At 49.0% G+C, this 14,852-nt stretch overlaps 1 protein-coding gene across 1 annotated transcript in view; it reads left to right on the top strand.

Annotated features, from left to right (window-relative positions):
- WLS (Wnt ligand secretion mediator) overlaps positions 1-14,852 on the top strand; it is a 39,697-nt gene that overhangs the window by 7,057 nt on the left and 17,788 nt on the right. Inside the window, exon 2 of the mRNA XM_054212797.1 lies at positions 11,834-12,106. Within this exon, the coding sequence (XP_054068772.1) occupies positions 11,834-12,106 (273 nt within the window). The remainder of the gene's footprint in view (positions 1-11,833; positions 12,107-14,852) is intronic.

The following is a 14,852-nucleotide window of genomic DNA, read 5'->3' as shown; positions in this document are numbered from 1 at the left end:
TAAAGAGGCGATGTTCCATGGCCTTTTGGTTCCTCAAAACCCCAGTAAGATGGTTCTGCTGGCCATAGTGCTTGGTTAGGGACCTCCACGTCCTGGCAGCTTGGGTCCCACCCCAGTCTAAGACGGTAGGTTTGAGTTTGGCAGAGGTCTGGGCTGCCGTCTGTGCCACCAAATATCATCTTCCATCCATCCATACACTGAACTGGGTCAGGACTCCTATCGCCCGCCAAAGGTGGTGGGAAAACCAGTGCTGCCCAAGCCAAGGTGGTCACTGGAGGAGATACGTGCCCAACCCTGGCTTGTTCTCCTCATCCAAAGCAGGAGACCTGGACACAGAAGATGAACGTGGGTCAGGAAGCTCCCGAACTGGACTTTGGACAGGTTAATTTTCATGCTCTGAAACCAGAGAGACAGAAAAACCTGTAGGATTGAAAAATCTGTTGGAGACGAGAGAACTGCAGGCGTTCAGCTGCAGTGGTGTGTCTGGCAGCACACATGGTGAATAAGGATGGAAATGGCCTCTTGGGGCTTCAAAGGACTATGGGCTTGATAAAGCTTGAAATCAGATGATAAAAAAGAAATAACTTCCCTAAGGGGAGTGGGCTTCTAGTTGGTATTGGGGTTTTCTTGTTTTTGTTTTATTTTTTTGTTTGTTTCTTTTTTAAAAGATGAATTAGATGATTTCAATGTACAGCCATTCTGCATATAAAAGCTGCCGAGGTGTTCCGACAAAGGCTTTCAAGTAGCTTGCGAAATAGTAACTAGTAATAAAAAAAAATAGTAATTTAAAGACCGCGTTAGTGGTCACTCTCATTAATGTATTGAACTGGTAGCATCAAGGTCAGGAAAGAGGGAGGTAGGAAAGAAAACTTTCATACTGCAATAAATATATATTTATAAATGGTAAGTATATATGGTGTTATTCGGGTTCTCAGTGTTCCAGTTGGAAAAGCTGGGTCTGTCTGATGATAAATTAGCTTGTTTATTCCTATCCGGCTGTTGGTTAGTGTAATGAAGCAGAAGGCCATTGTGTGTGCTCGTTGGGTAGTGATGGCTCGGCACAGAAGGGGGTAATTGAGTAGAAAAGCAGAATGCTGCTGGTGCCTGGGAGAAGTTAACACCGCATGAGGTCAGTAGGACTCAAGCTTTAATCAATGTAGACACAATGCAATTGAGATTTTCTAAAGGGCTTGTTTATAGTGCAAGAGCAAGGGTCAGTAGTTAATTTGAAATGCTGTAGGTGTTCTAGATGAGAAGGTACAAAATATATACCATAGAGGTAAGCGTTCGTGTGGTAGCAGCGAGGGGATGGTGTTATTCTCGTAACTGGGCTGAATGCCCTGTTTGCAGGAGTATGGAGGGAAGAAAGAAGGAATTATTTCAGGGTTTATCCCAGGAGCTCTTTAACGATCTACTTAATTTATTGAAATTAATAAACTGAGTGATGGTGGCTCTTAGGCAAATCTAGGCATATGTAATGTTGTAAAATGAAACTATTGAAAAATTGAGCTCACTTAGAGTTAATTTTTAGTTTTCTAAAGTTTGGTCACTTAGAGCAAACCTAAAGATTTAAGTCTAAATACAGAGAAACAGTGTTTCTTTGTTTCTCTGAGGAATAGTTCCCAAGATAAGTTGCTTTACAGGTGAGATCTTGTTTTCTGCTTTTTTTTTTTCTCCGAAAAGAAAAGTGCAGATGAATGCTTACACGGTAATAGATTGTTTCAAGGGCACAGTATAGCTGAAACTAAAGGAAAGCCGCTTATTGCGGTACTACAGAGACGTTAAAGTTCTCAAGCCTTGAACCGGGGCTTTGAGAATTAAAATAATAATTAAAAAGAGTTCTGCAGCTGCTCAGTTCTATTTGCTAACGGCTTTCAGGGCAAGTCCAGCAGGTTCCGAATGGTGCCGGAGTTTGTCTAAATGAGTTTCCTCTGTTCCACTTGCCCTCGCCCATCCCTACGTGCCATCACCACCGTGCCTTGCAGGAGAGGCAAGCTCAAGAGATAAGTAGGAACAAGTTTTGCTTGTGGCACAAAGGTGTGAAAAAGTATTTGTTAAAGATTGACAGACATTCGGAAGAAGTAGGCTTTCTTTTCTTCTGTCCTTGAAGACCTAATGGTTTTAACTTTGGCATTTTTTATCTTAGAAATTTGAAGTTGAAATGTCACTTTTCCCATGCTTTAAGCTCATGGCCACCAAAGGACCCCCTTCCTCTACTATTTTTTACTCTCTTTTACATCAACCCAGCTTTGGGCCCCAAGTTTTCTGTAGGGGCAGCCGAGCATCAGCTGGAAATGGGGGAGTCAGCTGGGTGGAGAAGAGCAGGAACGTCAGTGGGGGCGAGGGAAGAGCAAAGACCTGGGACACCACACGCAGGAGAACTGGGAGCTCCGGGGAAAACCAGACTTCTCCGAGTCGAGAAGTGAACTGTGATGCAGACTGCAAATGCCATTGCCGTGTGGCCTGGGGAGGCTTCACCCTTGTGGGCGAGAGCGGGGTCTCCCGGTGTCTCTCCCCGTCCAGGGCAGGATTTCACAGAACGGTCAGACTTTGTCGGTCTGATCATCCGGCTTGTGGAAACAGCATTAAAAACCATCTTGAGGAATGAAACGTGGCGATTTGTTATAGGGCAAAGATGAAGAGAGTGAAGTAAGTGGCGACTATAAATCTGAAGAAATGGAATATGTACTCGTTAGGACTGGTGTGTGCGCATGAGGATCCGGACGGCGGTAAACTCTACGGCGTGTGAACTCAACTTTGACTGCTATATAGTAGCTTAATATTTAGTCTGTATGCGGAGTGACGAAAATGGGGATGAGGGGACAGCAAGAGCAGCACATCAGCATCCCAGGAGCAGTAACCAGCTTCAGGACCTCCTGCTCTGCCCTCCCGGCAGAGGTTGGACGAGAGACCTCCCCAGGTTCCATCCCTGGTTCCTCGGCGTTGAACTGCGCTCTTCCCTTTCAACAGGTTCATTTTCAATATGCTGACCAGGGGAGCGTAATTCTGTAATATGAAGCTCTAGCTTTTGTTTGAAAAATCATGCTAACAAAGTCAAGGTTGGGATGCTGTGATTGATGAATTATGATTGTATTGACTGGGGGAAATGGGTGTTTACTTTTCAAGTAACCAAACTAGGAGGGTTAAATCTCAACTAAAACTTGCCAACTCCCCTGTGCCATAAAATACTCCATTTGTTTCATTTAGTTGGCCGCAGTGTTGTGCTCTTCTTCAACTGAATTAAAACTTTCCCTGCTGAGGATTTCTGGAAGCCAGACGTGGGAGCGTGGTGGTAACCAGGATCTAACCCAGGGGCTCCAGAGAGCACGACAGCAGTGACGGACAGGCTGGATCCCCGTCTCTCTTCAGAGTACCTGCTATTTACCAGTTTGCTGCATATTTGGGGCAGGGTGCTCGGTTTCTGCAGCAAACGCTGTAGGGTTCTACTATGGAGAATGTAGGGGGGCAGGAGCAGCATTGGATGGCTCGGGGTGTCCCACCGTGCGATGGATCGCTTCGGGTGTTTGCCTCCACTTGTACTCTGGTTTAGTCCATGCAAAGGGAAGGAATTTCAATTCCGGCTCAGATGTAGGAGAGAAATTCTCTCTGTCTTGGCAATGGAGATGGTCACCAGTGCTGAGAAACCAACTCATGGCAGCTTTTGCTGAATCGGGTCATAAGATCTTTGATCTCTCTGGCCTGTAGATACCAGGTATGCTGAGATGTCTCCTTCAAAGTCTCTTATTTGGAGTTATTCTATAACACTGTCATCTTCAAGTGAAACGCTGCTGCCAGTTCAACACAAGTCTGAGTAGTCTTGGATCATTCCAAACTGAATGCAATTCAACTTCTGTCCATCCCTCCCACACTAAATGTCTCTCTTGCTTTTAAACGCTGCTGTTTCTTGGGGATGCAGCTTGAGAAAATCCATGTTTGAGGCGAATACGGTGGTATGATGCTTGTGCCGTTGGCTATGTGGTACTTTCAGTATGAACCGGGAGACAAGTCTCATGGGAAATTACATGCAAGAGTTGGCTTCAGCCTGTCAGACAGAGATGAAATGGCTTTGGAGGCTCCTCGGAAGCCCTCCCTGGGTTGTGGTGACCACGCTGCTGAAGGCAGCAGCCTCTCCGGGGCGCTCGCTGGCTAAAACCATTACAAGGAGCCTTTCTTCCTTGGCAGGGTCTGCTGGGACCCATGTCATCTGGGATAACCTTGGGACTTTTGCAGTGAGCCAGGCACCTCCAAGGCCTCTTCTGGAGGAGATGGAGCGGGTGGCTTCCCCCTTCCCCAGCATATGGGCTGGCGGTGGAAGCCGGTCACCACATACCTTTAAGGCAAATGCATCTATGGCATATATGCAGCCAACCTTCAAAGAGGCTAAACTGTCTTCAGTCCCCAAACTAGTGTGAAAACCAGTGAACTGCAAAGAGAGGCTGCTCAGACTCTGGTTTTATTTTCATGTCTGCGCTTGCCTGGGTTTTTAAGGAAGATTTAACGAAGGTTTGTCCCAGCAGAGCTGAGGAGGGCTCTGGTGACAGTCACCTCCTTCCCGCTTCCCCCAGGAGATCACGGCTGTCACCCCGAAAGGGTTTGCTGTGAATCATCTTCTCTGGAAGCTTGTCTGGGGGGGAAGTTTTCCCTCTTAAGTGGGGAGGGTTAGAAGCATCCATTGATGGTGCCTGCAGCTCTGCCGGACTCATGCCGATGCCTTTGGGCATCTAGCATGGCAGGGGTCAAACCCCTTGGTGGTGGGGGGGGCTCTGCCCGATGCCTGCTCATGGTCCCAGGGCACCTTCCTGGGCATCCCGAGCTGGCTCCTGTGGGATCTGGCTCCCGGAGATCCACGTTCCCACACAGCTTCTGCAAACCCCTCTGGATACCAGCCCTGCTCTGGGCTGCCCTGCGACCCCCCCAGATGGTACCGCGCTCCTCATCGCAGCGCCCAGGCTGGGCCGGGGGCTGAGGCTCACCCACTGCATGAGGCACAAACGGCGATTTAATTATTTCCAGGCTGACATATATCACTTAATCCATAAAGCTGAACCATCCGCCAGCCCACAGGCAGACGGGCTGAGAGCAGCCTGCTTGGCACCGCGTTTTAGCTGAAATCCCTCGATGCGAGCTTTGTTTTGCATAGCACTTTGTAATGCTGTTAGTTGACTTGGCTGCAGTTTCACAAAGCGTTTTTAGTTGGTTCCCCCCCCCACCCACCCCCCGCTTGGTTCAACACTCACTTGAATTTAATGGGACGGGAGCCAAGCAAGTAATGCAAGCCAAGTGCCGACGTTTGTTTGGTGTGCAGTTCCCGACAAGGAATATATATAGTAATTGTCTCTTTGCTCCTCAAAGCTGTAACTTTGGCAGAGGGGATACTCGAGTTAGCATGCCAAGTATTTAAAATCATAATCAGTCAGTGATGAAAACATGTATTTATGGCTAGAATGAGTTGCATCAAAGCAAGAAACATTTGTCTTCTCTGTAGAAGTAACAATATCTCCTAATTCAGAAATGCTGGCTTTTAAATCACACAAAGATCTGTCGAAGTTAAAAAGCTCTGAGAGCTTGGCCTGAATGTCTGGCTTATTTCACAAAAATATTCCGAATATTCGCTTACAGCTGCAGTTTTCGCCACGGTTTCTGTGTTCTGCATGGAGGTGTGATAAAAGGATGGCGCACCGATTGCTGCGCTTATGGCAGGTCATTAAAGCACGCTGTAACCCTGGACTTGCGGTTGATTTATTCTTTGGGGGTTTTTTTAATGCTTGATTTTATTTTATTTTGCAGTTTCTTTCTGGCATTTTTCTGGGGCTTTTTTCTGTCCTTTTCTGGGGCTGCCGTAAGGTGTGAGCTTTCTGTGGTCCCCGAGGACCGCTGGATGCGGTGGGGGTTTGGGATGCGGCAGCGCTACAGGTCTGTGATGCTCTTGGGCTGTGGATTGCTAGTGAGAGCAGCGCTGGATCTGGAAGAATTCCTGCTTGAGCAAATCCCTTTCCTTGCAGCCCACTGTGGCTCCTCAGCTGGAAAAAAAACTTGCTGCTGTCAAAAAAATTGAGAGGGGAAAAAAAAAAAAATGCAGTTTATAAACAACTGCTTTTTAATAACTTCCTCCCAACTCGCAGGTTGAGTCATCTCCCCCGGCTGTAGGAAGGATGTCATCTTTCTGCCGAGGTGGCACGGCAGCGAAGATGCTCGGCAGAGTTCCTGGCCTGGGTCCCACGAAGCAACAGAGCTGCTGTTGTCAGGACGCGGCCAAAGGACGCAGCGGCCGCCGGCTCTGAATCACCCGGCTGTGGGGGTGTCAGCCGGCCCCGGCTTTGTGGGTGTTGCTCAGGTTTGGGTTATTTTGTCTCACTGCGATACCTCGAGTGCGTAGGTAGGGTGTTCGTGCGTGCTGCCGGAGGGGTGTTTTGGTGGGCTGTGATCTGGTGGGGAAGTCCTGGGATGGTGACGAGGCGAGGAGCCCACGGGCTGGCCACCTCAGCTCCGATTCTGCGTGACCACCACGACGTTTTTTCTCTGGAGACTTTGACATTGTCATCTGTTATGCCATATGCCTGTGCGGCTGTTATTCTATGGGCTGCTTCTGCTTTAACTCGTAGTGTAGGAATAGTGTAGGGTCCCGTATACAGGCCGGACCCTTCCCACAGGGGGGTCTGCTGCCTCCCTGGGCCCGTGTTAAGGATAGAGCCAGGAACCTTCCTGGCCTGATACGGCCCTCCGATTATTACCCTCTTTTGGTCGTACAGGCAGACAGTGAGGAGCTGGAGAGCAGAAGTCTGAGGGCAATGAAGAGAGATTTCAGGGCCTTGGGGCGGCTTGTCAAGGCTTCGGGAGCACAAACTGTGTTCTCCTCTGCCCTTCCAGCTCTGGGGACTGACGAATGGGCGAACAAGAAAATCGGACGGATCAACACCTGGCCCCAGAACTGGTGCTACGAGCAGGGCTTTGGGCTCAGTGATCATAGTTTGATCTGCAGGACACCGGGCCTGCTCGCTAAGAATGGGAAAAGCCGATCCCGAAAGGGGCAAAGGGTGTTAGGCCAAGAGTTAGCGAGGCTCATGGACGGGGCTTTAAACTAGAACCGAAGGGGGAAGGGGATAAAACCAGGCCCACTAGTAATGAGCCTAGGGATAAAGGGCCAAGGATGGGGGTGAAAGCGGTAGCCCAGCTCAAGTGCGTCTACACGAATGCACGCAGCGTGGGCAACAAACGGGATGAGCTGGAAGCCATTGTGCAGCAGGACAGCTGTGATGTAGTCACCATCACGGAAACGTGGTGGGATGACTGTCACGACTGGAATGCTGCGATGAAAGGCTATAAGCTATTAGGGATCATGAAATGGTCAAGTTTTCAATTCGTAGCGATGTAAGGAGGGGGGTTAGCAAAACCTCCACCTTGGACTTCCGGAGGGCGGACTTTGGCTTGTTCAGGACACTGGTTGAGAGAGTCCCTTGGGAGACAGTCCTGAAGGGCAAAGGGGTCCAGGAAGGCTGGACGCCCTTCAAGAAGGAAATCTTAAAGGCCCAGGAGCAGGTTGTCCCCAAGTGTCACAAGTCTAAAGGGGGGAAAATGGCCAGTCTGGATGAATAAGGAACTTCTGCTGGGACTTAGGAATAAAAGGGGGGTTTACCACCTTTGGAAGAAGGGACAGGCAACTCAGGAGGAGTACAGAGATCTCGGTAGGTTATACAGAGAGAAAACTAGGAAGGCAAAAGCCCAGCTGGAGCTCAACTTGGCCGCTAACATTAAGGACAACAAAAAAAGCTTTTATAAATACATCAACCAAAAGAAAGCCAGGGAGAATCTCCATCCCTTACTGGATGCTGGGGGGGAAAGTTGCAACCAAGGACGAGGAGAAGGCTGAGATACTGAATGCCGCCTTTGCCTCCGTCTTCAATAGTCAGACCAGCTATCGCCAGGGTGCTCAGCCTCCGGAGCTGGAAGATAAGGATGGAGAGCAGAACAGCCCACCCATAATCCAGGAGGAAGCAGTCAATGATCTGCTTCTGCACCTAAACGCACATAAGTTTATGGGGCCGGATGGGATTCACCCAAGAGTACTCAGGGAGCTGGCGGGAGAGCTCACCAAGCCCCTCTCCATCATTTATCAACAGTCTTGGTCAACAGGGCAGGTGCCAGATGACTGGAGGGTGGCTAATGTGACACCATTCTACAAGAAGGGCCGGAAGGAGGATCCGGGGAACTACAGGCCTGTCAGCCTGACCTCGGTACCAGGAAAGATCATGGAGAGGATCATCTTGAGTGAGCTCTCACGGCAAGTGCAGGGCAGCCAAGGGATCAGGGCCAGCCAGCAGGGGTTTAGGAAGGGGAGGTCCTGCTTAACCAACCTGGTCTCTTTCTATGACCATGTGACCCACCTTCTGGATGCGGGGAAGGCTGTGGACGTCGTCTGTCTGGACTTTGGTAAGGCCTTTGACACCGTCCCCCACAGCATTCTCCTGGAGAAGCTGGCGAATCACGGCATAGACAAGTGTACTCTTTGCTGGGTTAAAAACTGGCTGGATGGCCGTGCCCAGGGAGTTGTGATTAATGGGGTGAAATCCTCTTGGCGGCCCGTCACCACTGGTGTCCCTCAGGGCTCAGTTTTGAGGCCCGTTTTGTTTAATAGCTTTATCAGTGATCTGGATGAGAGGATTGAGTGCACCCTCAGTAAGTTTGCAGATGACACCAAACCAGGTGGGAGCGTTGATCTGCTTGAGGGTAGGAAGGCTCTACAGAGGGACCTGGACAGGCTGGATCCATGGGCCAAGGCCAACTGTAGGAGGTTCAATAAGGCCAAGTGCCAGGTCCTGCATTTCAGTCACAACAACCCCAAGCAACGCTACAGGCTTGGGGCAGAGTGGCTGGAAAGCTGCCCGGCAGAAAAGGACCTGGGGGTGCTGGTGGAGCCAGCTTAACATGAGCCAGCAGTGTGCCCAGGTGGCCAAGAAGGCCAACAGCATTCTGGCTTGTCTCAGGAACAGCGTGGCCAGCAGGAGCAGGGAAGCGATGGTGCCTCTGTACTGGGCACTGGTGAGGCCTCACCTCGAGTGCTGTGTTCAGTTCTGGGCCCCTCTGTACAAGAGGGACATTGAGGTGCTGGAGCGTGTCCAGAGGAGAGCGACCAGGCTGGTGAGGGGTCTGGAGACCAGGGCATGTGAGGAGAGGCTGAGGGAGCTGGGCATGTTTAGCTTGGAGAAGAGGAGGCTGAGGGGAGACCTCATTGCCCTCTACAACTCCCTGAAAGGAGGGTGGAGAGAGGTGGGGGTTGGCCTCTTCTCCCAGGTGAAGAATGACAGGACCAGAGGAAATGGTCTGAAGCTGCGGCAGGGGAGGTTTAGGTTAGATATTAGGAGGAATGACTTTACTGAAAGAGTGGTCAGGCCCTGGAACAGCCTGCCCAGGGAGGGGGTTGAGTCACCATCCCTAGAGGTGTTTAAGAAACGTCTGGATGTGGCACTTCAGGGCATGCTCTCGTGGCAGAGATGGTAGGTTGTTTGGTTGGACTTGATCTTAAGGGTCCTTTCCAACCATGAAGATTCTGTGATTCTGTAATATTTCAATACTTGTCACTTGCTTTACAGTATTTTTACACTATTAGGTTAATTACATAATTAGGTAAATTTAACCTACTTTATGAGGTTAAATTTGCACTTAAAGTTTTGAATTTCAAGTCTTATTTTCGTTTGAAAAAGGGCTGGATAATTTGGGGTTTTCCCCTAAATGTCACTTCACAAACTTGTATCACATCACTAGAATTTGAAGAACTTAAAGCTAAAACAGAAATAAAGAAAAGTCTTTTTTCTTTTTTTTTTTTAACAGCTTAAAAAGAAAGAATTAACCTGTTCCATCTGCTTCTTAAAACCTGTGAAGCTGGAAGAAATTCATTACAGCCCGTCCAGTGGTACCTTCCTGGTAACGCTTCAGAAAACAGGAAGGTTCTGCTTTAATTGCAGTGAAGTCTATTGGACGTTACAGTGCGTTGAGCTGGTTGATGTGCAAAAAAATACTTCTTTCTCTGACAAAAAGGGGAATGGATCCGTAAGGGACAGGGGAATTACCGACTTTCTGATCGCTTGACTTTCTGACCCATGGAAGCCCCTGGGATCGTACTGGGGAGATGAGGAACTGGAGCGTCTCCAGCTCTGCTCGTCCCCATGGTTTCCCAGTTCTGTGATGCATTAAAATATTTATTTCCCAAACGATATTTGAAACAGGGCAAGAACCACTGTCATAAGAATTCTTTGCGTGGAAGAACTAATTTGGAAATATATTTGAGTTTTAAAAAGCCTTTTCTTTCTCTCAGATTGGGAGGTGGTTCATGGTGGAATTCTGGCCGAAGGTGGAATGCGTTATTTATCTTTTTTCTGCGTTCATCCCTATTGGTACTTCAGAGTTTCTGACTGTTTCCTAATCAATGTAAAGCCCAAGCAGTATAAACACTCATAGTTTTAACGATCCCATCTGGGATGTTAGACGTTATAGGTGTCCTGTGCACGTGCACAAAGCCTCGTTGCTGGTTGTGGTGCTGGGGACATTTCAGAGCCAAGTTCTCCGTTCTGCTGCTTTTCTCCCAATATCTCAAAAAAACCACCCCGTGGCTATGGGGAAGAGAGAGGCAGATCTTTGGTTGTCATAGTCATCATGCAGGGACACCTCCCACCAGCCCAGGTTGCTCCAACCCCCGTCCAACCTGGCCTTGAACCCCTCCAGGGATGGGGCAGCCACAGCTTCTCTGGGCAACCTGGGCCAGGGGCTCACCGCCCTCACAGCCAACAATTTCTGCCTCACGTCTCATCTCAGTCTCCCCTCTTTTCAGTAACTTGCATCCCTTGTTTGATGTCTTATGGAGGTAGGACCATGAGCAGCGTGATTAGAGAAGCAGTAAAAATACTGGTAGTCTTTCTAAACAGCACCGCCGCCTCCAGCAGTGGTGGCAAAAATCCATGAGAATGGTCTATTGGTGATGGTGCCCATGGGTGATAACCTCAAAGGATAGAAACTCGTTTGCATTTAGCTTGGTTTTCCGAAGGTGTTTCGCGTACCTTACTAATGGGAGCTATGTTGGGGATGAGGATGTGCCCCCGCGTATAGCGGGAGCGTGAAGTGGCAGTGGCGCTAGTGCCGCGCTGCCGTGAGGCTCATCATCCCTGTGGACGACGAGATGGTTTATGGCCCAGGGAGGGCTGCACCACCTTCTCCGCTTGGAGTGCTCCAGACCACGTCGCTGGTGGGCCTGAAAGTAAGTCCAGAATTAATGCAGCGAAATCCAGTTTGTCCGTGCTGGGAACTCTTTTATTTCCCTGATGTTTTTAAAAAATGATTGCGTGATTCGGCGGGGAGAAAAGCCTTCCTGCCCAGGCAAACGCATGGCTGTGCGCGGGTTCACATCGCCACGGTAGGTCTTGCCCCCAGCTCTGCGGTACCGCAAGGTCCGGGATTAGTTCATCTGTCTGGGTTTGGGGATACCCATGTGCTTTGCAAGTGGATTTCTTGAGTGAGCAAACTGGAAGAGCGTATGCGCGGAAAACGATGCCAGGAACTTTCCGTGTGATTTCGGTGTGACGGGGGTATCTGAGACTGAACCGGCGGATTCCCACTGCTTCAGTTAATCCTAATTCGATCCCACTACAAAGTCAGTAATATGCCTGTAGACGTAATAAACCTAATTGCTTAACTGCAGGATCGAGGAGCTGTGAAAGGGAATCATTCGATGCGTTTGTTTTAAATTACCTTCAGACAGCTGAATGGGGAGCCCCACACTTTGATGGGGAAACCACCGTGTACGATATCTGAAGATGCTAAAAACATGGTTCTCTTCCATTTGCAGCTCCCAGCCCCACTACAGCTGTCCCTTACATGTCAGTGAAGTGCATTGATGTGAGAAAAAACCACCACAAAACCAAGTGGCTGATGCCCTGGGGACCCAACCACTGCGAGAAGCTCAAAGACTTCGACGAGGCGGTGAGCAGGCAGATCGAAGCCAACGATATCGTGTTTGCCGTGCACATTCCCCTCCCCAGCAAGGAGATGAGCCCCTGGTTCCAGTTCATGCTTTTCATCATGCAGCTGGACATCGCCTTCAAGATGGACAACGACCTAAGTAAGTCACTCGCCATCGTTCGTTAGATGCTGGCTGTGGTCTCACTTCCCAGTGTGTTTCTCTTAAGGTTGCTTTTCTCCCGCGCTGTATGTGAACTGCTACGGTGCCTCCATAGAGCGAGGTGATACAGGAGCATGTTCTGAAGGTGGGAATGAGACATGCCAATACGTATCTGCAGGGAGAGCTGCTCGCGCTGTGCGAGCAAGTAGCTGAGCAGATGATGAGCAGGTTCCCTGTTTTAAAGTATGTAAACCATCAGCAACTGCACTGGTTTATAATTATAGAATTGTCCATGTTGGAAGGGACCTTTCAGATCATCGAGTCCAACCATCAACTTAACACTGCCCAGACCCCCACTACCCCGTGTCCCTCAGCACCACGTCTGCCCGGCTTTTCAATCCCTCCAGGGATGGCGACTCCACCACTGCCCTGGGCAGCCTGGGCCAAGGCTTGACAACCCTTTCCATGATGAAATTTCTCCTAATATCCATCCTAAACCTCCCCTGGTGCAACTTGAGGCCGTTTCCTCTTGTCCCATCGCCTGTTCCTTGGGAGAAGAGCCCGACCCCCCCTGGCTCCCCCCTCCTTTCAGAGAGCTGTAGAGAGCGAGAAGGTCTCCCCTCAGCCTCCTTCTCTGTGGTTTGGATGTTTCGGTCTGCGCAGAGTTGGTGAAATGCAGAGTCATGAGACTTTTTCTAATATTTTTTTTTTTTTATTTTTACAAATGTCTGCCCCAAAAATCCTTTCTGCAAAGACTCGAACTACCAGTTTCCCAGTGCTGAAGACTTTAAGCCGTGGTATTTCGCTCCGTGTTTGCCAAATGTTTTTGTGTGATGAGTTTCTAAACGATGAGCTGTCGTGGTTTAACCCCAGCTGGCAACTGGGACCACGCAGCCTTTCGCTCATTTTACCCACCATAGGGCAGGGAGAAGAGGGAGAAAAAGGAAAAAAAACAAAACCTCATAGGTTGAGATAAAGGCAGTTTAATAGCACAGTAATGGAAGAAAAAAAAAATGTTAAAAGAACATACAAAAATAAAGTAATGCCGTTAGTCTCATCACCTGGTGATGGGTGGCCCAGCCTGTGCTGAGCAGTGATTGCGGATTCCTGCCCCCCGCCAGCCCCATGTGTATATATACTGCTGTCTGTGGTGTGGGATATTCCTTGGGCCAGCTTGTCCTGTCTCTGCTCCCTCTCAGCTTCTGTGGGAAGCTGAAAAAAATCCTCGACTTAATATAAACGTTAATTAACACACACTGTTTTAGTTGTCGCTATCAAATTAGGCTCATACTAAATCCAAAAGACAGCAGCTACTAGGAAGAAAAATTGACTGCGTCCCAGCTGAAAGGAGGACAGAGCCCAAGTACTCAGTAAATGAAATTATTGATCCATACGTGTGCAGGAGGAGCTCGTAGGAAGGAACGCTCATGTCTGAGCGTTTAAACACACGCTCTCCCTCGGGCACCAGCTGCAGAAGAGTTGATGTTTATTTACCAAGCCTTTGTCATGACAACTTCAACTTCTTTAGCATGAGGTTGGTTGTTGGTGAACTGAAATAGTTGCCCTGCCTTCCATCAATCCTTGTGATACGGTTTTTGCTGGGATTTGGTGCGCGCAGACGGAAAGTACCTTCTGTCCTTGAAACTACGGTGGCCCGAAGTAACTGGAAAACTGTATGGGTACAGGAGCTGTGGAGGAAGGTGTCTTCCTGGGGTGCACCCTTAGTTCCTGGAAGAAGATAAAATATGGAGTTGGAAAAACAAAATAAAACCCCCATATAATAAATAACCTGCAAAAAAATCTGCAAAATGGTGTCGGGAGCAGCAGGGGCAAGACCGATCTGCCCCTTGCTGAAAGAAGAGTTGTAGCCGTGCCTGTGGTTTAAAGCGTTTGGGGAAAAATCCCTCTCCCTAACAACTCTAACCTAACAACAACTGAACAATTTACTTCTCAAACCGGACTGCTCTGGGGCTTCTGTAGCTCTTTCTCTGGCTGCAGCCTGTCCTTGCTGTGGCTCTGGTGGTCCCGTCACCACATGGTGGATCAGCTCCGGGAGCAAATCTGTCCTAGTAGCCGGGCTGGGGGCAGGGAGCAGCACACGCGGGTGGAAGCTATTTAATGTATCACCATTAAGATAAGTTAAAAATGAGACTGTATAAAGCCTACTGCTGTGTTCTTAACCCTATAATTATCTCTGAAACACAGAGGAGAGTAGCTTTGTAATTTTATTAAGGTCTCAGCTTCTCAGACTTCAATAGATGACTGTGTTTAGAGAAATAACGCTTTGTTCTGAGTCTTTTAAAGTCAAACAGCTGAGCTGGAGTCGGTAACTGGCTGAGCACCTGGGAGCAGGTTGCTAAATGCTAAACAAGCCTTTGATGGCATTTCTGCCGCAAGGGCAGAGCGCCTTGCCTTCAGGGCATTCTTTGTGCTGTTCAGTCACCAGGCCCTTCAAAGGTGGGAGCTTTTTCTGAGATTGAAAAGCAGAAAAGCTTGTCTGGGGCCACCCTCTGGGTAATAAAAGCAAGGCTTGGGGTGACCCTGCCACTTCTGCAGCTGGGGAAGGCTCAGTTTCTGGTCGTTGTCAGTTCAGTAGCGGCTGCTGTTCCGTGTTTATAAGAAGCGTTTGGAGATGAGGGATGTGAATCCTTCCTATGGTGGGACCTTATTGGGCACATCCTGAAGCTTTTCTTTCGTTGACTGAAGAAAGTATTTTAAAACGTTCTTTTGCTACGCTTCGTGCCAA

This window comes from Rissa tridactyla, chromosome 8, assembly GCF_028500815.1.
Source record: "Rissa tridactyla isolate bRisTri1 chromosome 8, bRisTri1.patW.cur.20221130, whole genome shotgun sequence".
In the NCBI taxonomy this organism is placed as follows: Eukaryota; Metazoa; Chordata; class Aves; order Charadriiformes; family Laridae; genus Rissa; species Rissa tridactyla.
Note: the sequence above shows the minus strand (reverse complement) of the source record. Positions and strands in the feature narration are given on the sequence as shown.